Source organism: Armigeres subalbatus, chromosome 3 (assembly GCF_024139115.2).
Source record: "Armigeres subalbatus isolate Guangzhou_Male chromosome 3, GZ_Asu_2, whole genome shotgun sequence".
NCBI lineage: Eukaryota > Metazoa > Arthropoda > Insecta > Diptera > Culicidae > Armigeres > Armigeres subalbatus.
In genome coordinates this window covers 46,393,754-46,415,453 of record NC_085141.1, presented here as the reverse complement: position 1 = coordinate 46,415,453, position 21,700 = coordinate 46,393,754, and the positions used below count along the sequence as shown (strand labels likewise).

Below are 21,700 nucleotides of genomic sequence, written 5' to 3'. Positions count from 1 at the left end.
CTGCTCGTACTCAGTTATATTATAAAATCGTTCAAGCATAAGGGAGCGCAAAAGTCAAAATTTCAATCACTCTAGGCTCTAACCAAAATAATTATCTTATGATCTGTTTTACGTAGTTTACGTCGGGCGGTCGTATCTTGTATATAACCCTTCTGATTTTTGTCAACATGCGTGCTCACTGCTGAAAAAAATCAAGAAAATAATAAACAAGCCAAGTTCCTTTCCATTGCTTTGTTTTTGATGGGATGGAAATAGGAGCTATGAGATGAAGTGGCGAACCGTTCCCCTATTTCTTCCTTTAATTTTTGAAGAAATTTCTTCATGAATTCATAAAACAATTTCTGTATCTATCTTCGAAGTAATTTCCTGAGAATTTGCCTAAAGAATCCTTGGAGGAAATTCCGAAAGTATTCTTGGAAGAACGTACAGAGAAATTCAAAAAAATCAAGTTACTTTGGATTTCCGGTGGAATTACGGGAGGAATGGAATGCCTGAAATCATTTTTGAGTGTATTGCTAAGGGGAATTCGTGAAGGAAATTCCGGGGGATTTTCTAAAAGAATTCTTAGACAAATTTTGGAAGAAATTTTTCAATGGTTTTCCTAGATTTATTTGCGAAGGATTTTTAAAGATACTTCTTTTGATGTATGATGATGGATCGACTCCAAACCTGATATTTTTGGTTTTTAATTTTTGGCATGAAGTCTTAATTCCAGCTTCAAAACAGGGTTTTGTTTACTACTGTTCGAGTTTACGCAGGAATTTCTTCAGATGTCCTTGGCAGAGTTCTTTCAGGAGTTTGAAGTAATTTGCGAATGATTTTTTTTGTAGAAATCCAGATGTTTATATGAAAATTCCAGTAGTATTTGTGTAAAAATTCCATTGGGTCCCTTTAATAGTTCTTAAATAAATTCCTTCAGAAATTATTTGAGTAGATAATTTCGAAAATCTATTCAGGTTGTTCTTTGGAAATTTCTTTAAGAATTCATTCGGAAATTGTACCTGAAATAAATTCGGAAATTTCTGCAGGAATTTTTTCTAAATTTCTCCAGGGATGTCCAGGAAAATTTCATTCGAGAACTCATCCGGGAATAATTTATAAATTTCCCCCCGTAGTTTATTTGAATATTTCTCCAGAGATTGTTTCGTAAAACCTCCCGAAAGACCTTTATAAATATCTCCAGTAAAACAAGGTAATATTCCGTTCCAAATTTCTCGATAAAATTCCAAAGGATCCCTCAAAGAATTTCCAAAGAGATTCGCGAAAGAATGAAATTTGAAAATGTATCTCCGAAGGTCTAGAGGATTTTCTAGAAAACTTACTGAAAAAAATCTGGAGGAATGACCGAAGAAATTCCTATAATAATTTTCGAAAGAATTCCTGGAAATCTGAAGAAATTCCTGAAGGAATTTCCAAAGGTAATCCTAAAGAAACTTCAGAAGGATTTCTCCTAAAGAAATTTCCGAAGGTATTCCTTAAACAATTTCCGTATGTATTCCTGAAGAAACTTCCGAAGGATTTTCTGAAAGAATTTATGAAGAAATTCCTAAAAGAATTCGTAAAGAAAATTTCTGAATGATGTTCGTAATTTTAAAAGATCAAAATCTAGAGAACGCGCTACGCTGAACATTCATCAGATTGATTACCTCCTACTGGTAACCACTCTGATTAATTTTCAGGATGGTTCATTATTTGATTCACTTGAATTGTGCGCTTGATTATTTCGGTTGTGGCTTCTTCATAAATTCACATTAATTAACCAGCGTATCTCTCATAAACTGTTCGATTGGATAAAACGCTGGCATTCATGTCAGGCAAATATTTATTAAATATATTTCCAGAAGTTTGACCTTTTTATAAATTCATGTTTTCCGAATGTATGTAAAAAATATTACTTTTAGTTGCGAGGGTGACGTTTTGATTCGTTGTTTCAACATCTCAGGTTTGAACTTGTCACGCACTTCTATCTATTTTGAGAAAACAAAACAAGAACTGTCGAAACCGATACTGCATTGCTTCTCAGTATTTAGTAATGGAGTAATTCGACATGCACTTCTGTACTAAGGATTCGCAGGGATGGGAAAAATCAAATTTTCAAATAATCGAGGATGAACACTACTCTCACGTGAGAACATTTCTAAATAATTATTTTTATAATATTTTAATGTGTATAATAGTTTTTATACACAAGGGCTCTGGGGACTTGTATGGGCATGCTAGGTTGATTTCGGTTCGATTCCAAGAGCGATTGACCTGGTAGTCCATTTGATCTGTACTCCAGAACTATTGCATTGAACTTATTTGTACTACAATAATACGCAAGGGTCTTGGGGACTTGTATGGAGATGCTGGGTTGATTTCGGTTTGATACCAAGGGCGGTTGACGAGGTATACCATTTGATCTGTACTCCAGAAAAATTGGAGAGCGTAGAACATCTGCATTAAACTAATTTGCATTGCATATATTACGCACGGGATCTAAGGACTTGTATGGACATGCTGGGTTGATCTCGGTTTGATGCCAAAGGTGGTTGACCTGTTAGATCAATTTAACTGAATTCCAGAACAATTTGGAGATAGTTGCACAAACTACTATTCCATTACTGATTTAATCTTTTTGAGGTCATCTTGGAGCATAATTGTGTTTATTTGTTTATTAAAAATGTTTAATTTTTGTCTTTATGATGGCGATACATGAACGGCCTTACGTGATAAAAATATCATATCATAAGTAATTTAAGTAATTAAAAACAATATTAATGTAGAATTCAAAGGCATTTTGCCACGGCATTTTTTGATTGTCCCATCTTTTCCTATCCATATATTGAACTGTCTTCGCCTGCCTGATCGGGAAAATATTTCTTTCAAAATGAAACAACTAGTGCGTATTATACTATTGGCCCCTATTGGGTTTATGTAAAAGTATTCCTCGTATGGTGCAACAGCCGCATTGAGCGGAAACCGTACAAAACCAATGTGTTTTGCCGTTCGAGGACAACGGAAGAAAGACCATTCGTACCGAAGCAGTTAGTGGCAAGCGTGTTGTCGTGTAAATAAGGCTTCTCGTAATTCCTGCTCGTAATATCGGTCGAACTGAACCACATCGGTGATATTATATCATAGTGTGAACAGATTTGTTCTACAAGTTTTCTCTCCTGCCGTACATCATTGCTGATTGCAAATCTCATCAACCATATCCACGCTTTCAAAACAGAACCAATATGTCTAATACATTATTCTCCCTTGCTTATTCCACAGACTTACGAACGTTGGAAGTATTTATGCTGGATGGTTAGGTAATCGGAGCTTGCATTCGTGAAAGACTCCAATCTAACTGGAAGTGATAGTACCCCGACAGTTGCATTTGTCGGTGTATTGTGTTTGTTCGCAAGTGCCGTCGAACCGAGTAGACGATCTCGATTCATACTTCTCGTTACTCATCAACTGTAGTGAATGATATTCCAGCCGTGGAACAGTGGTAGAACGAACATACAGACATACGCCAGTCAGCTCGTACCTCCACAGTTAGTGCTATAGTTATAATCGCTCCGAGAGCATGTGTTCTGGTTTAGTGCAATTTTGCAATATATAACGCGGATTGTCGTTTGACGGTGAAGCAGAACTATATACGCTGATTGTGATGCAACTGATAACTGTTACACCGTTGCGGTACGACTCACTGGGAAATATTGAAGTGTGCTAAAGTGACTGAAAGTTACGGTGAAAGTAAATACACGTTTGCAGTAACTAAACAAAACCTTGTGCGGTAGATGCAATATTAAGGCCGTTTGGTTGCGTATTTGAAACTATACTAATAGTGAGGCGAATGTTTGTGCATAAATAGGGAAACTAGCGAATATGTGTTTGCTGACCGATCCGACGTGAGATCATTTTTTGCACCAGCTCTGTGAAACGTATAAACGTGAAACGAGTTTTGAAAATACTGGAAAATTGAGTACTGTCAGGATCCGGACGATTGAAGTGGACGATAAATAGCTGTTACAAGTAAGTAGAATGTAGAATCCATCCTATCCTGCTTTATGTCCAGATTTGTTTAAAAAAGCATTCAGATAAAATCGTCCAGTTTAAGTGTTTTTTTTTTTCATTTGGAAAATATTTCTACCTAAGATTAAAAAAATATCTTAACCGTCGTACCGTTGATCATTCATGCATTCATGCAAATGAATGAAAATGTAAAAAAAAAACGTTTGGAATAAGTTCCCATAAATATTTCTAAGAAGTCTTTGAAGAAAATCCAACAAAAAAAATACGTCAATATCCAAATTTTTCCAGTCATGTTGGCAAGAAAGTTGACGAACATGACGACTTGGACGATTAGTAATTGATAATCCTGTTCCTGGAACATGAAGTTGAATATTTAATGATTCGTTGTCTGCAGGATGTTCTTCTGTTTGTGGGGTAACTTCTTCTGCGACTGTAACTTTCTTCACGTGGGCTACAGTTCGTTCGACGATTCTTCCCGGAATATGTCACTAATTTTTAGTCGATTTCCAACTGGTTCTAGGTATAGATAGTAGAATCTATTCCACTATCTATAGTACTAGGGCAAATGATATAATAGTCGTGGGTGTTCCTAAAGTTGTGGTAGCACAGTATGCGGAAAATCTAAGAATCAAACGCAGCAACCCACTACGCCCAATAATAAATTGATATGTCAAAATACAAATCAAGTGAAAACAGCATTGATTGTCTTGATAAACTGGTAAATATTTACAAAATACCTTACATGGAATGCATGCGACGGAAGCATTTTCCATTAAAATATAGATGGGGAAAACTATCGAATATATATCCTAGGTAAGTGAAATGAGTATTTGAAAAAATCTGGAAAAATGACTAGTGTTGGAACGTGATTAGTTCCTTCACTATTGGATCATTTACATTACTACTTCGTAAAGCGTTTTGTCGAATGTTAATTTTTCTATCAAAATTGATTCTGCAGCAATCAACGATTTAAATGTCTGTAGCCTTAGCATCTTTGATCTTCGCTTTCTTTATCCTTATGCTTTAAAATAATGTCTTTTTCATGAACGCTTGAGTTAGATGGCGGCACTCTCTCGAGGTCATTGTGAAGGAGTACAGTTGGAGGCTTTGCCTGTCACAGAATGTGGACTGGTGTTGTTCATCAACAGGTACTGCGACAGATCTGTTTTCAATCATGATTGAGTGAGTGGCTGATCTTAAGACGCCTAGGTAATGTACTGTTTTGAAGCTCTACTTCCCCATTAGCTTGAAGTCAGTAAGGAGCTGTATGGTCAAGGATAATGTTTCCTGTGAAACAGTAATCCTCGAAATCTTTGCTTATGAATTTTCGTCCTTTGTCTAGCGTTATTGTCCTAGGATATCATTGCTATACGAAAATTGGTTCCAGTCATTTGATGGTTTCTTCTGATGTAATCTTTTCGTTATGCAGAATTCTCTGTAGCGACTATATTAGCGTATTAGTCTACGACCACTAGCACGTTTTGGTATTACGACCACGTTTTGGTATTACCAATCGACATTCACGGAAGACACATCCTTTCAGTAAACTGAGATCCTTTTGGAATGGTAATCTTCGCACCTGTTCTAATCGTTTCATTGTTCCAATCTGATGTTGATATGGCATTTTCAATGAGAAGTAGAGACGAGCCAGCCTGCAGGGCCAGGGCTGCATGTCTCTTAAATAAAGACAACAAACAACTAGAAGTAGTTCCGAATCCTTGTCTAATTCGTTCTTTATTTCAGATACGTCAATGGCAACCGATTCCGTGATCGTCGCAATGTACGAATTATCTACGTCATAATCATTGTTTGAACTGGAAAGGCGCGATAATAAATCAGATAATTTTTTTTTTCTTTCCTGGACTTGTGAATAATGCGAAATTTAAATGGTTGCCTAAGCCTAAGCACTCATATTTCGATCCGACCCGCTGGTTGTTTGTTAAGTGGATTTGAAAATTGCCGTCAGTGGTTGATGGTCCGTCTCCAGCTCAAACTCTCTTCCAATGCGGTACTGTTGAAATTTCTTGACGCTCCAAATGATCACTTAAGCTTCCTTTTCGGTTTGGCAGTATCGCCCTTCGTTGTGGATAAACTTTTGCTGGCGTACTATATTATGACCGGTTTATCGTAGTTTCTGTCCTCGAATCGAACTGAACTAAAACAGCTCAGAAACCTACGGGTGAAGCGCTGTAAAAAAATGGACTATTATCGAAGTTTTATGACCTCTGATTTTCTTCACAGAAAGTTAGCGAAAAATATTGGGGTGTTTCATTGGAGATTTTTTCAAAAAAAGTTTTTTTCTGCAGTATACCGGATAAACAGTTTATTGATAACCGAACAATGTACAAATCATGATATGATACCATCAAAATTTAAAACATACATATTTGAAACGTTTCTTATGTAGAAGAACAAATTATTTTTGCGTTTTATAATGCTTCTGGTTTTATGTTGAATATTGTATCCATAATTCTTTCTTCTAGCTATCGCAATGGATGACCAGCCCATTGTCAGTCGTCATATTTTATAATATTCATAATATTTTCCTTTTTGAACACATGGTTCTGTGGCACACACCATATTTAAGCATCCCACCGAGATTTTTTGTTGTTCTTATTAAACAACCATCGAGAATTGTGCATGTATACGTTTAGCATGAAAACTGCAAAAGCTTCCTAGCATGCCACTTTCAATTTTCACGCTTCATGTCCATAATAGGCTATCTGATTAACTAAGATTTTATGCCGAGCGAATTTCATTTCAATCTGCATGTTATGGAAACTAAGATGCAGCTACAAGCACAACTGTGTCATATTTGTGCTGGTTACGTCAGTCGTAGAAGACCGTATTTTGAGTAGCAATATGTCTTTTCTTCACGGGAAACATCCCAAGTAGCGAATAGTTTTATAATATTCTTGGAGGGTATTCAATTAGCTTTGCGAGGAAAGGGGTGGGATTGCCATTTCGGATATGGCGAGCTCGATTTTCCTCGGTCCGGTCTAGGATGTTTTCGGGTGGGAAACAATCTTGACTCTCTGGGCATAGTGTACCCATTGTACTTGCCGTTTGGGCGAAAACCATTCGGCCGAACACCATGAACATACCATTTGGCCGAACAGACCATTAGGCCGATGATCATTTGGCTGAAAGTGTCATACAGCAGAATAAGTCATTTGGCCGAACAGGTCGTTGAACCAAATAGGTCATTTGGCCGAATTGGTCATTTGGCCAAATTGGTCATTTGGCCGAACAAATCATTCGGCCGAATGTCATTTGACCAAATAGATCATTTGACGTCTCACTTCTCAATCACCATTTCTCTCTTCTCACTGCGAAAAGTGAGAAATGAGAAGTTAGAAATGATGAGTGAGAAAAGAGGCGTCTCTCTTCTTACTTCGCTCTTCCCACTTTTCACAGTGAGAAGTGAGTAGTGCAAAATGAGGAGCTAGACTTCTCACTACTCATTTCACACTTCTCACTTTTTTCTTGAGAAATGATTAGTGAGATGTGAGACGTTTCACTTCTCACCAAGGAATGTAATTGTCGCTGAAAAATGCAAAAAAGCAACAAAAGAGAATAGTGATAACTCTTTGTCCTCATCTGCAGAGGATAAAGACAATATTGCGTTCCATTTTATTTGCAACAAACATGGATAGGTTATTGTTGTGAACTTTTCAAACTGCGATAACTTGTATATTTCAGAAGTAAAACACAAATCATGATAACAGATGGTTAAATTTATGTCTAAACATTGATAATTGATACTTATTTAACCAAAAACATCATCGAAAATTGACTTCTTCTCAAAATGCGCGGCATGCGATCATTGTCCTATTCTGTTGCAGTTTGGGACAAACGCTTAAATTGCGAGTTGAGTTTGTCCCAACATTTACAAGAAAGGATAATGATGTTGTCATTGGCAATGTTGTTATTTTACATTCCCTGCTCATATGTATTTTTGTTGATTTATATTTATTTGTGTTTCACGTGATTATATTTTATTGTTGATTTTTTTCTTATTTTAATCATATGCTTTCCTTTCGAGTTTCGCATATTTATATTTATTTGTATTTGACCTGATAATATTTTTTTGTGGGATTTTTCCTTTGTTCAATCATAGGGTTTTCTTCAGAGGTATATTGTCAAATCCATATTTTCATCACAGTGGTGCTAGGTTTTATTTACTTAAATTTTAATTCCTGAAACTTGTTTCATCAAAATGATTATTCGGAATATGTATATCCTTTTTGGCTTAACATACCATCTTCTAGTGATAATTTTATTATTATGTGCTCAAATTTTATTTTATAATGCAAAAATTTGAGTGTTAGGTGTTAAATAAACTCTAAAGAATAGCGTTTTATTGAAATACTAGTCAACCCGGCAGACGTTGTCCTGCATAGTAGGCGAAAATGCCCATGCGGAATTCCCATACGAATCTTTGTTCTAGTTTCTCACAATTTACTCAACCTAACTCGTGATTTTATCATAAGGAAATATCATATAAACCCGTCGGAAACGAAAACGAACATATCTGCTGAAGAACTGAAAAAATCCATCCAGCCGTTTTCGAGTTATGCGGATACGAACACAGACCATTTCATTTTTATTATATAGAAGAAGAAGATAAAGCATAACTCGTAAGAATGGCCTATGATTAATAGAATAAAATCTTCAATTCTGTCTATTCGACAATTTGTTTTGTTTTTTCGATCTTTTGTTCTTTCGACCTTTTTACTCGGTTATTTTTTACAACCTCCCTTTCCTTCAACCTTTTTTTCATTTTATCAGAGGCATCGCGTGATCAATTCTTCAACCTGTGCATTGTTTGATTAAAATTAAATATTTGGAAAGAAATGCGTATAAAAAGGACCTGAAATGACACGTCCCACATAAATAATTCACCTTCAAGCGTGTTTCTCATTAGTTTGCCATTATCCATCCACGTCACCTTTATATGATTGAGCTCAAACTAAACTTTGAAGTTACAGTGCGCAAAATAAAAAAAATACCATACTGAGAAACGTTATGCTTTTTTATATGAAACATAAGACATCTATCTATTAATTCAATGGATACGGCCACTTTTAATTTTAACTAGAGTTCTTTCGTAAAATGAGACGTTCACCAGAAAATTGAATTATTTTAAGCATGATTAGATAACTAATTCACGTTTGTAATTAGCATTTCTCCGTGTAATTAGCATTAGGGCCCTCCTTAGCCGTGCGGTAAGATGCGCGGCTACAAAGCAAGACCATGCTGAGGGTGGCTGGGTTCGATTCCCGGTGCCGGTCTAGGCAATTTTCGGATTGGAAATTGTCTCGACTTCCCTGGGCATAAAAGTATCATCGTGTTGGCCTCATGATATACGAATGCAAAAATAGTAACTTGGCTTAGAAACCTCGCAGTCAATAACTGTGCAAGTGCTTAATGAACACTAAGTTGCGAGGCGGCTCTGTCCCAGTGTGGGGATGTAATGCCAATAAAGAAGAAGAATTAGCATTTCTTATCAGAAAAATGGGGTCTGTGCAATAATGTTCAAAGTTTATTTTTTTTATTTATTTATTATCAGACTAAGGCCGCAGTGGCCTGTGCTGCATATAAAAGTCTTCTTCATTCAGCTCGGTCCATGGCTGCACTTCGCCAACCACGCAGTCTGCGGAGGGTCCGCAAATCGTCCTCCACCTGATCGATCCACCTTGCCCGCTGTGCACCTCGTGCACCTGTTCCCGTCGGATCGTTGTCGAGAACCATTTTCACCGGATTACTTCCAACATTCTGGCTACGTGCCCTGCCCACCGCAGTCTTCTGATTTTCGCGGTGTGAACGATGGATGGTTCTCCTAACTAAAGGGGACATTTCCACAGGTTCCTCGGGGGCAACCAGTAGGTCCTGGAAGCGGTAAAAGCTGTCAATGGTCCTTTTATATTTATACTTTCCTTCCTGATCAAAACCCTATAAAAAGAGCCGTCGTATTCGTGGGTCCTGGAAGCGGTCAGAGCCGAACGTCTGGTTTTGGTGGTAAAACTAAAATGTCCCCTTCCACAGGTTCCCCGGGGCCAATCCGTAGATCCTGGAAGCGGTCAAAGCTGTCAATGGACCATTTTATATTCATACTTTGCATCCTGATCGAAAACCATGAAAAAAGTGCCGTCGAACGACTGGTTTTGGTGCTAAAACTAAAATGTCCCCTTCCACAGGTTCCCCGGGGCCAATCCGTAGATCCTAGAAGCGGTCAGAGCCGTCAATGGACCATTTTATATTCATACTTCGCTTCCTGATCGAAAACCATGAAAAAAGAGCCGTCGAATGACTGATTTTGGTGCTAAAACTTAAATGTCCCCATTCACAGGTTCCCCGGGGCCAATCCTTAGATCCTGGAAGCGGTCAGAGCCGTCAATGGACAATTTTATATTCATACTTCGCTTCCTGATCAGAAACCATGAAAAAAGAACCGTCGAACGTCTGGTTTTGGTGGTAAAACTAAAATGTCCCCTTCCACAGGTTCCCCGGGGCCAATCCGTGGATCCTGGAAGCGGTTAAAGCCGTCAATGGACCATTTTATATTCATACTTCGCATCCTGATCGAAAACCATGAAAAAAGTGCCGTCGAACGACTGGTTTTGGTGCTAAAACTTAAATGTCCCCCCACAGGTTCCCCGGGGACATCCTAGTGACTCCAGGTTCCGTTTATTCAATTGATTTTTCATTCTTGACACATTAGAAGCCTTCTAGATTAAAATCATAGTGGACGATCTATCAAAAAGCGAGATTCAAATGAAGTTGTGGCCTGACCCCTTTGATAAGTATCGATCGGAACCGATTATAAAGAAATGGCCATATCTCACTTGATTCTGGTCCGATGCTAAATATCAATATATGGTTCCAATCAGCAAGAACCCTACTTCATTTGTGGTTACTAATATTATTCTATTTTTAACCACGACTTTTCCTAATATCTACCTCAAATAAACGGTTTTTAACCTACCTCCGAAAAACCCGGAATATTTCCGGAATCCGGTGGCCATAGGCGGTTCCATGGACATACCGTCAAACTGCATTAATTTTCTAGTTCGGGCATGCCTGAATTGTCAAAATCGGATGATAATTAAGATAGTTACAACACATCTAATTTTACTCAAAATTTGCCTATCCTAATTATTCTGTCCATCCCCTGTACATCGGCGCCAAACCCTGCACTGCCAACGAAGAACGTTTTGACTACCTACCTATACATTGCCGATAGCGGTTAGAGCAAAATATTTCGTGTATGATGCATGACAAAGCGTTCTCGGCTGAAAGTGTACGTGTTGAACAATATGTAAAATATAACGCGCCTCCACCGCAGCATTTCGGTTGCCTCATATGCATATCGCATGCCGCCTATAAAAAAATCGAACATATTATACATAATCTTCTAATTTGTACAAAACGTACAACAAATGCACATAATACAAATATATATTTGGATTAGAATGACAATAAATTTATTGAGAGTTTAAATGTTACGGAAAAAAGTGCTACCTCTGCATTTTATCGACCTTTTTGACCTTTTGGACATTTGACCTTTTGTCTTTTCGACCTTTTGTCCTTTCGACCTTTTGACCTTTGACCTTCGATCCTTTGACGCAGATCACGTCAATGTTATGTAATGAAATTAATTGAGTCAAAACTATAAAACTATTCATTCAAAATTCAGTACTTGCTTCCATTTAGTTATCCCTAGCGTGCACCAGTGCCATACCTGCTGAAATATTAATTTTTCCCTTTTAAATTCTTTGTTATTATCTAGGTGGTCGTCTTGCCCATAGCAAAAACAAATCTTTATATTTTTACAACTATTTTTAAAACGCTGCAGAAATGCCTTCTTTCGCATTTTTTGGATTGGAGTTGATTTGTGGAGTGGATTTGAATTGGAGCCCCAAACTCTGCTATATCTTGAAGCACGATACATTGCAGTAATTGATTCGAAATTTTCGATACTGATCAACTTCTTCTGGACTGAACATATCTAGAACTCCATACATACGTTGGTTTGGATTGTAGAGACGCGTTCCATTTTTTTTTCAAAAACTTTCCTTTACCTATCATTAGAGACTCAAAATTTACAGTCTTGAGTCAAGATCCAGTGAAGTAAATGAACTATTAGATTAGGCAATTAATTTTCAACTAGCAACGTTTGATATTTCTCTTGGCTTAAATGTCTCTAGTTTTTCATACAAATTACACCCTTGAATTTTGTATCCGCGTTCCATTTTTTTATTCTTTCACCAGGGGCTACTAGAGACCTCAAACCTTGGTTTATTTTTGGTTTCATCATGAAGTAAGATCCAGTGTTGATGAAATAATCGTTGTTCCATAATTGTATAATCCATACCTTACTAAACAATTCTTCGCATTTCTACTTACAGTGGGAATGACCAAACAGCAGAGCTTGGGTCACCAGCAGAAATCCGCCGGCAAGGCTACAACAGGACTTAACAGGGGCGGTGATTCCGGGGCCGGAACAACCGTATCCCACAAGCATCAGCATCATCAGCAGAAGCACACCGTGCATTGGTTTCGCAAGGGCCTACGCTTGCACGACAATCCGGCATTGCGTGAAGGTCTCAAAGATGCCGCCACCTTTCGGTGCGTGTTCGTCATCGATCCTTGGTTCGCTGGGAGCTCTAACGTTGGCATCAACAAGTGGAGGTAATGAACTTATAGAATGGCAACAAACAATGGTTGAAATTATGATCTCGCCGATATTGCTACGAGCACGAAAGCACGGCTCGTGGTTGAAAACAAACTAATAAAAGTGCGAGTGTAATATTCGTGTACGTACTCTCTAGCAGAAAGGCTAATGGAACATATTTTTCAATTGAGATAAGTGAGGATTTTTTAATTTTATTTTTAATTTTATTTTTAAAATAATTTTATTTATCAAACTTAATGAAGTTGAGTCTATGTCTTGGTTTTTTTTGAGGTTTGGATGCAACAGAGAACACAACTCGTGGCCGAAACCAGCCGAAAAGGGATACATAATCCAAAGTAGCACGCTAGACTTAGAGAAAACAAGTTACATTTGACATTTATCAGATATAGTGTTACCAGAACACATTATTCAGTACCATTATAGTAGTGTTTGGGGATTCATGTAGCACATCCAAACTTTAAAAAGAAGCAAGAAGAAAGAAAAAGGAAAAACGAAGAAGGAAGAAAGAAGAAGTTAGGAGGAAGAAGTGAAAATGAAGAAGGAAGAAGGATGAAGAAGCAGGAAAGAAGATGGAAGTAGATGAACTAAGGAATATAGAAGAAATCTCGCTTCTCTTATTTCTTATCCCTCTTCTCACTTCTCAGTTCATACTTTGCATTTCTCATTTCTCGCTTCTTTGTTCTCACTTCTCATTTCTCACCTCTTATTTCTCTAGTTTCCAGTTTTCGGTACACAATGCACTTTTCGCCTTTAATTTTTAATTTTTAACTTTTGACTTCTTTTCACTTTTCACTTCTTACTTCACATTTCCCGTTTCTCATTTCTTACTTTTCGCTTTTCACTTCTCACTTCTCAATTCTCCCCTCTTACTTCTCGTTATTTGAGGTAAAATATTTTAACTATTCAACCAAACGGCATTCAGCCAAATAGGGTAAGCCGGTATAATATGCAACCTAAGGCAACTCCTTGATAACTTTTTACTTTTCAACGGTATTTTTGCAAAGTTTGTGTTATTCGGTAGTCCAGGAAGTCGCAAATGCATTGCCCGTGAGTAGTCATATAAAAATATTACAAGGAACACGTAATAAAGCTTTTTTGAAAAGTCGTGAAAAAATGGATTTCAAAAAGTGCCTGGGCAATACGCCCCACCTTAACCAAATACGTTTCATAGCCCTTTATTAGTATTTTATCAATCCCATAATAAAAAGGTTACAAATCCTTATGTGCTTGACATTGAAAAACCAACATAAGTCCATTTAAGCAGGTTTGAATTACATTTCAATAATTTCCATATAATTTGGAAGCAACTGCCGCAAGCTCGCCGCGCTTGTGTCCAGTTGGTAAGGGCATATCGCCCTGCCTACACTGGGGCGTTTTGTCCAGTAAAACATATTTTTGAAAAACGTTACATTTTTGAAGATGGAAGCAATTTTATATCATATTAACCACTGAGAAAAGTTATTTTGTTGCCCAACTGAGTGTTCCAGTGCAGGTTTTGCGGACAGTATGCTAGCGTCGCTCCATAATGTTGAGCAAACAAACATTGAAAGTTACATCAAAACTGTAACTTTTTGTATTTTGCTATTATTTTCATTATGTAATACAAAAATACTTCCATATTCACATAGTATGATAGTTTTACAAATATTTATAGGTACCAACTGATTTTGGCTCTTAGGTAATTACAGTTTTCTAGAAATCAAAGTGGGGCGTTTTGGCCAGGTGGGGCGCATTATACCATCTTACCCTAACCCGTTCGACCAAACGACATTCGACGAAATAACCTGACCTCATGAGCTTGAGATACGAATGCAAGAAAAGCTAAATTGACTCAATGAACATTACCAACAAAGGAAGAAGGGAAGAAAAAACCCTGATTAATCCACCTAGCGGTGATGGTGCCTTTCTCGTGTATTATAAAAATAGTATTTTGGCCATTACTCTTGAGCCCATAGTCCGATCTGGCCAATTTTCAATAGGAAACAATGGGAGAATGCAACTTGTTGCGAGTAAATCGGTTAAGGATAAGTTCCTGAAAAATGAGTGACATTTTTTTGCTCAATTTTTCTATAAAAAAGTGGTATTTTGTCCATTACTTCCGAGCCCATAGTCCGATCTGACCAATTTTCAATAGGAAACAATGGTAGAGTACCCTACGTCGAATGCAACTTGAGCGATCATATAGCCTTCACGTATACTTAGTATACGAGAAAGGCAAAAAAGAAGAGATTCAAATCGTTGATTTTAATCGTTTGCTTCACCCCGAAAAGCGGAAATTAGATTTGTCGACAATTATGTATAGTGACTGAAACTTCATGTCGTATTCGTGCCCTTTAGCTAAAATTTCACCCTTCACGGCATCATATTTCATCATCATTGCCGTCTGTTGGCCTCCCCCCCTATCTTACATTGCGACCAGAGAGCAGCGACTATTCATTCAGGAGCTGGAGTCACGTGGGAATCAATGTGACTGTGAACCGATGTAACAGAATGACACAAAAAGAGTGGAGAAAATAGAGTCATGTTTTGATAATTCCTACTTTTTGCAGATGTAGCATTTGCATTGTGTTTCATTTTATCTTATTCTATTTGTGAGGCAGTGTGAAAAGTGCAAATATTAATTTATTTTAATCGTCCGTTTTCATCCATTCCAGATTCTTACTCCAGTGTTTGGAGGATTTGGACCGCAATCTGAGGAAGTTGAATGCACGTCTGTTCGTCATCAGAGGCCAACCGGCCGATGCACTTCCGAAGCTTTTCAAGGAATGGGGCACTACTTGTCTCACTTTCGAGGAAGATCCAGAACCGTTCGGTAAAGTCCGAGACCATAATATCTCTGAGATGTGTAAAGAACTCGGCATAGAAGTCATTTCGGCTGTGTCGCATACTTTGTACCAATTGGAGAGGTATGTTCGTATACTGAAATCGAATATACTCGATTTGTCAAGTTTCAAAATTCTTTTTTAGGATAATCGATAAAAATGGTGGACGAGCGCCACTCACCTATCACCAGTTCCAAGCTATCATCGCCTCGATGGATGCTCCTCCTCAGCCGGAACCAGCCATTACGCTGGACATAATCGCTAATACTTCAACGCCACAGTGTGAAGATCATGACGACAAGTACGGAGTTCCAACCTTGGAGGAATTGGGCTTCGAAACGGAAGGTCTGAAACCACCCATTTGGGTGGGGGGCGAAACGGAAGCTTTGGCCCGTCTCGAACGACACCTGGAGCGTAAAGCATGGGTTGCTTCCTTCGGGCGACCGAAGATGACTCCACAATCACTTCTCGCGAGTCAAACGGGTCTGTCGCCTTATCTACGGTTTGGTTGTCTCAGCACAAGACTTTTCTACTACCAGTTGACAGACCTCTACAAGAAAATCAAGAAAGCGTGCCCACCATTGTCGCTTCATGGTCAACTTCTTTGGCGGGAGTTCTTCTACTGTGCCGCAACAAAGAATCCCAATTTTGACAAGATGGCTGGTAATCCTATCTGCGTTCAGATCCCATGGGATCGAAATGCGGAGGCTCTGGCCAAGTGGGCAAGCGGACAAACGGGCTTCCCGTGGATAGATGCCATTATGACGCAGTTGCGAGAGGAAGGCTGGATTCACCACCTGGCGCGTCACGCGGTGGCATGCTTTCTAACACGTGGTGACCTGTGGATTTCCTGGGAGGAGGGAATGAAAGTGTTCGAGGAGCTGTTGCTGGATGCTGACTGGTCGGTGAATGCCGGGATGTGGATGTGGTTGTCGTGTTCGTCGTTCTTTCAGCAGTTTTTCCACTGCTATTGTCCGGTGAAGTTTGGAAGGAAAGCGGATCCAAATGGAGATTACATTCGGCGGTATTTGCCTGTGTTGAAGGTGAGTAACTGTTGTTGATTTATTGATTGTTTTATTGATTTATCCCCCAGTCAGTGGTAATGAAGCCTTTCTCAATACCATCTGTTAAATTCGACTTAGTGAGGTAAATAGGGTATAATGACCAATAGTGGACCCCTAACCAACAGGGGAGCTTCCAGCGATGTTTACATTATTACTGCATAATATAAACATTTTTCTGTCCATCGGGAGAGCACATCGCGGGCAGCAGGGACTATGGCCAAGGCTTTTCCTAACAAATTTGTATGGCAAAAAAAATTGAATAAACTTTTTTCGGGAAGTTTTCGAATAGTAACGATCTGGTGCATGTATTAAAATCTTTTTTTTTGTTCACTTTCCGGTGGTTATTGTGGTGATTTGCTCCTTGCTGCTCCAAATCTGAAAATCTGAAATTGCTGCGTAGAACAGTAACACTCATCAAATGCTTTAGCCAAGCAAGTCTTTGGCATAGCAGAGTGTGATTGATTCACACTCTATATAAATACGCCCAGCCCGTTGCTGCGGGAATAGAGTGTGAAGTTCTCGATAATAAACAATGTGGGCTTGCTTGACTGTGGAAATACAACAGTCAGAGCCGTAGCATGAGCTCACAGCGCCCTTGGCGAACCTTTTATTGGACGCCCCTCCTCTAATATCGATAATATTTGAAGAACAATTTGAATCTCACCAAAAATAAGTAAAATAAGATGGGAGTTCAGAATCACTATTTTTTACGTAGTGTAATAAATGAATATTTCCTATGTTTTTTTCTTAAAAGATTTTATAATCTATTATTAAAAACGATTAAAGCGATAAGGATTGCTTGTTTTATTTGAAAAATACTGAAAATTTTGTCGAAAAAAAAAACGTACGCAAATAAAAAAAAAAAGATCTTTTTCAGAACCCACGTGCTACCCCTCTACCCCTATAATGGGTCTGACGGTGATTTCGAACCACCACTGAACCTGGCTGGATTCATGAAATCCCACTCTGCGAGTGGCGAAAATCGTTTTTTAGCGCGTTTATTCACTACTACTTTTATTATACGATTTAGCCTAATGATGTCTTCCAGATATTTCATCAGTGAATTGATACGCTTCTTATTAGATATGCAGTTTAATGATCGATCCCCCTAAAAGTGAGATGTAAAAAAAATGCCTACAAGTTTTGAACATGGTCTTCTTCTTCTTCTTCTTCTTGGCATTACATCCCCACACTGGGACAGAGCCGCCTCGCAGCTTAGTGTTCATTAAGCACTTCCACAGTTGTTAACTGCGAGGTTTCTAAGCCAGGTTACCATTTTTGCATTCGTATATAATGAGGCTAACATGATGATTCTTTTATACCCAGGGAGTCGAGATAATTTCCAATCCGTAAATTGCCTAGACCGGCACCGGGAATCGATCCCAGCCACCCTCAGCATGGTCTTGCTTTGTAGCCGCGCGTCTTACCTCACGGCTAAGGAGGGCCCTGAACATGGTCATAATGGCATAAAAGGCATATGGAGACGCATGGTGCATTATTTCATCAACTCCTTGGAACTAAACTTATTGTGCAAAAATTAAAGGTTTATAAGGGCCCCCAAACACGCTCCGACATGTTGTACAACTTTGACTCCGCCCCCAGGAAATTTGGTTCGGTCGGAGTAGAGTCGGACCGTCTGTGGGCATGTTGTACTGTCCAACAGTCGTACAACTTGCCCATAGATGGTTCGACTTTACTCCGACCGAGCCAAATTTCCTGGGGGCGGAGTCAAAGTTGTACAACATGTCGGAGCGTGTATGGGGCCCTTAATATTCTGCATACCAGTGAGAGCATATTTGCATGAATTTATGATCAAAACAACCTGGCATGATGTTAAGGCCCACCTATGGAATGGAATGGAATATAGCTGTCAATTCACAAAACAAACCACACGGAACCACAAACCAGTTCAATTTTGTACAGGCAGGAAAATTTCTCGTGAAAATCTGGGTGCTGCGGGATATTTTGAAATCAATCCCATAAGCAAAATTATTTTGCAGTTACTCGGCTGTCAAATATTTCATGCTCTTCGAATTTCTCTTTCCATGACTCTACATGACTTTACGATGAATTACATACATCCCTGCTCACATCAGCTGCTGAATCTCGTGAAATCTCGTAACGAGTGCTTTTAATTTGCATTCCTACTAATTATCCACCCGAAATATAATGTGAATATATTTGTTACAAATAATGCAAAACTCAAACTAAGTTTATTTTTATTTTTCCCCAAATAATAATAATACGTCTGAATCGATGTGCTTTACTACAGGTGTGGGCCAAACCCCAAAGTAGTATTTGTTTAACGAAAATTCGCTCTTTCGAGAGAGAAACTCTCAGCTGGGCTGCCGAAGATGGCCGAAGGCGACAGAATGTGACGTCACGTCTGGTATATTCAGTACAATTTTTATAACAGACGTGACGTTTCATTCCGCCCACTTACTGTGGGTGGCAATGTTTACGTTAATTTTTCGACTACTACAGACATAGAGGACTTTGGCCCACACCTTTACTGAAGCACATCGCGTCTGAATATAAGATCTAAAACGAACATAACCACAATCTTCAATGTTTGGCTCCGACACAATAGAAAATTTTGGCTTCAGTTTGACAACCAAATCGATTCTATACGCACCACCCAGGTGAAAATGAGTTTGAAACAAAAAGAGTTTTTCATGGAAATCCAGAAAAAAACACAAGGGACTAATTCGGAATTATTATTTGTTTGAAAATCTCGCATGGGCAAGAGAGAAAGAGAGTCAGAAAACTATCTGAGCGTAAGTTAAAAATTGAGGCTGTTTACTTAGTTTTATACGCTTTGAACTTATTTCTTTGGGGTCTTTTTTGTGTTCTTATCCGTTTGTCTACAAAATAAAGTGTTGTAATTAAAAAACGAATTTTAGCCTATTGGAACGGTTGGAACATCAAAAACTGAAAAGCGATAAAATGAGTTTTTTTTTGCTTCGAAAAATTATTAATCTGTCAAAATTCTGGCTTGCTCCAATATGACATAATCATGGCTAGTGAACCAACATTCTCAATATTTGCCGTTCCTTCTATATATTAACATCTATTTTGGTTATCTATCATCTGAATTTTCTCAATGAATTATTAGCAATGGCTGGTTTCCTACTCGCCGCTGCCAGTATCCAGGCACTAACATATATGTGCAAACAGCCAGCATGAGTTACCCGCTGAAAATGTTTACGGCGAAAAACATCTAGCACGGGTTTTCTCAAAGTTAGGAACTTTTCAAGAAAAACTATTTGGTACTTCGTTAACTGAAAAGAAAACCCGCATACAAATTTACCGTTCTTCGTACAGTTACAAATATATCATGGACATAGTTGATATCGTTACCCATTACCATTAAGTTCTTCGAACAATACATATTTATGGTAAAACAATCATCTCAACCTTAATAAATGAAGTTTACGGTCTTCGAACCATAATCAATATAGTACTGATACAATCTTTCCTCCAAAAATGTATGAAGAAAATCGTTTTCTCTTACGGTTAACATTCTTAACAACCCGTTGCTCATACAGTCCGGTCTACGAAAACCATAGTCACTATGGTCAAAACGTTATCAGACTACAGTACGGTTATGGTTAAGTACCATTATAATTATGGTTCAACCTGGAACGTATACCGTTCCAATAATGGTTCGGCTATCGTTTGGATTTATGCGGGAACATGTTGCAGTTTTCAAACGGCTACTGTAATTCCACTTTTTACGAAAAATTAGTAAGATTTTCGTGAGATAAAAAGAGATGGCAATACAATTTCACTCAGTCTCTGAGTAATTTGAAACGGGCGTGTAGGAAGATGTCTACTACTAAGCCTACACACCCGTTTCAAATCACTCAGAGACTGAGTGAAATTGTATTGCCGTCTCATTTTTTCTCACGGAAATCTTACTCATTTTTCGTAAAAAGTGGAACTTTGGAATTTTGGAAAAGTGGAATTTTGAGTAGTTTCACTGTTTACGAAAATTGAGTAAGATTTCCGTGAGAAAAAAAGAGACGGCAATACAATTTCATTCAGTCTCTGAGTGATTTGTAACGGGTGTGTACCACTTTTTTTTCGTTGATGGTGTTTATTTTGAGAAATCGAACCTTAGATGCCTTTTTCCATACTGATTTTAGTAATAAGTTAACTCCTAGTGTGCCGCTGTAAGCACGCACAAAGTGGATGATTCATTTTCTACTATGTCTACACTCAGAAATATATTAATACTAAATAGATTAAATGTTTAAATGATTAAAAGCTTGTTTAACTGGCAACAATACGAGCATAGTATAACTTTTGTTTATACTACGTAAAGTATAACTTTGAAATATTGAACATAGAATACTTTGCAAGAAATGTAGCATTGCTCTGTTTTTGTTATATTCAGCCTGTCAAAAAAACTAAATAAACAAATCAGATTCTATTTTAAAATACATATTTATTTCCAAATTATAACAATCAATAAAATATATTATTTAAAACCATTATGCTGCTGTTCGATAACTTTCTCAAGGTTCGCAAAAGATGTTAGCGATGGAAAAACGAAAAAGTCGATGTGGACTCCCGGTTAATGCTTTTGCATTCGGTTAGCATGTGGCACACAAGCAAAAGTTCAGCTAATATAAAATAGAAACAATTGAAATTATCTACCAAAAAGAAATAGAATCTACGTACCGTACATAAATTGACTACTTTTCATCATGCCCAGATGTTTTCTCTGATGGTAATGGAAAGTTTTCAGAAAGTTACCGCCCTTCAGTAAAGCATTGCCGATATTGATGGCGAAGAATAAAACATGCCCCGGTGAACGTCCTCGTGCCTCTTCTGTGGTTTAGACGCTGACGTGGAATATCCTTCGATAAAGCTTGATTTCCTTTTTTTCTGGTAATTTCTTATTTTGAACTTGTGTCCAAGTGTATAATATTATACTTGTTATATAACACTTCACTTATGCATGCTACGAAATGGCAGATCTAGGTACATAAAACGAAATAATCTAAATAAATATCTCCATGTTTTAGTCCAAGCTTTTCACTTTCTCACCTTTGCTGGTAATCCATAAATATAGTTTTTTTTAAACATATAACTATTTTAAATTA

The 21,700-nt window shown here is 38.0% G+C and overlaps 1 protein-coding gene across 1 annotated transcript in view; it reads left to right on the top strand.

The window, feature by feature from the left end:
- Positions 1–2,969: 2,969 nt before the first annotated feature.
- The window catches only part of LOC134227212 (cryptochrome-1-like), a 29,833-nt gene continuing 11,102 nt past the window's right edge, over positions 2,970–21,700 (top strand). The window contains exons 1-5 of the mRNA XM_062708560.1: positions 2,970–3,124; positions 3,259–4,005; positions 12,417–12,699; positions 15,358–15,609; positions 15,671–16,568. Of these exons, the coding sequence (XP_062564544.1) occupies position 4,005; positions 12,417–12,699; positions 15,358–15,609; positions 15,671–16,568 (1,434 nt within the window). The 5' untranslated portion in view covers positions 2,970–3,124; positions 3,259–4,004. The remainder of the gene's footprint in view (positions 3,125–3,258; positions 4,006–12,416; positions 12,700–15,357; positions 15,610–15,670; positions 16,569–21,700) is intronic.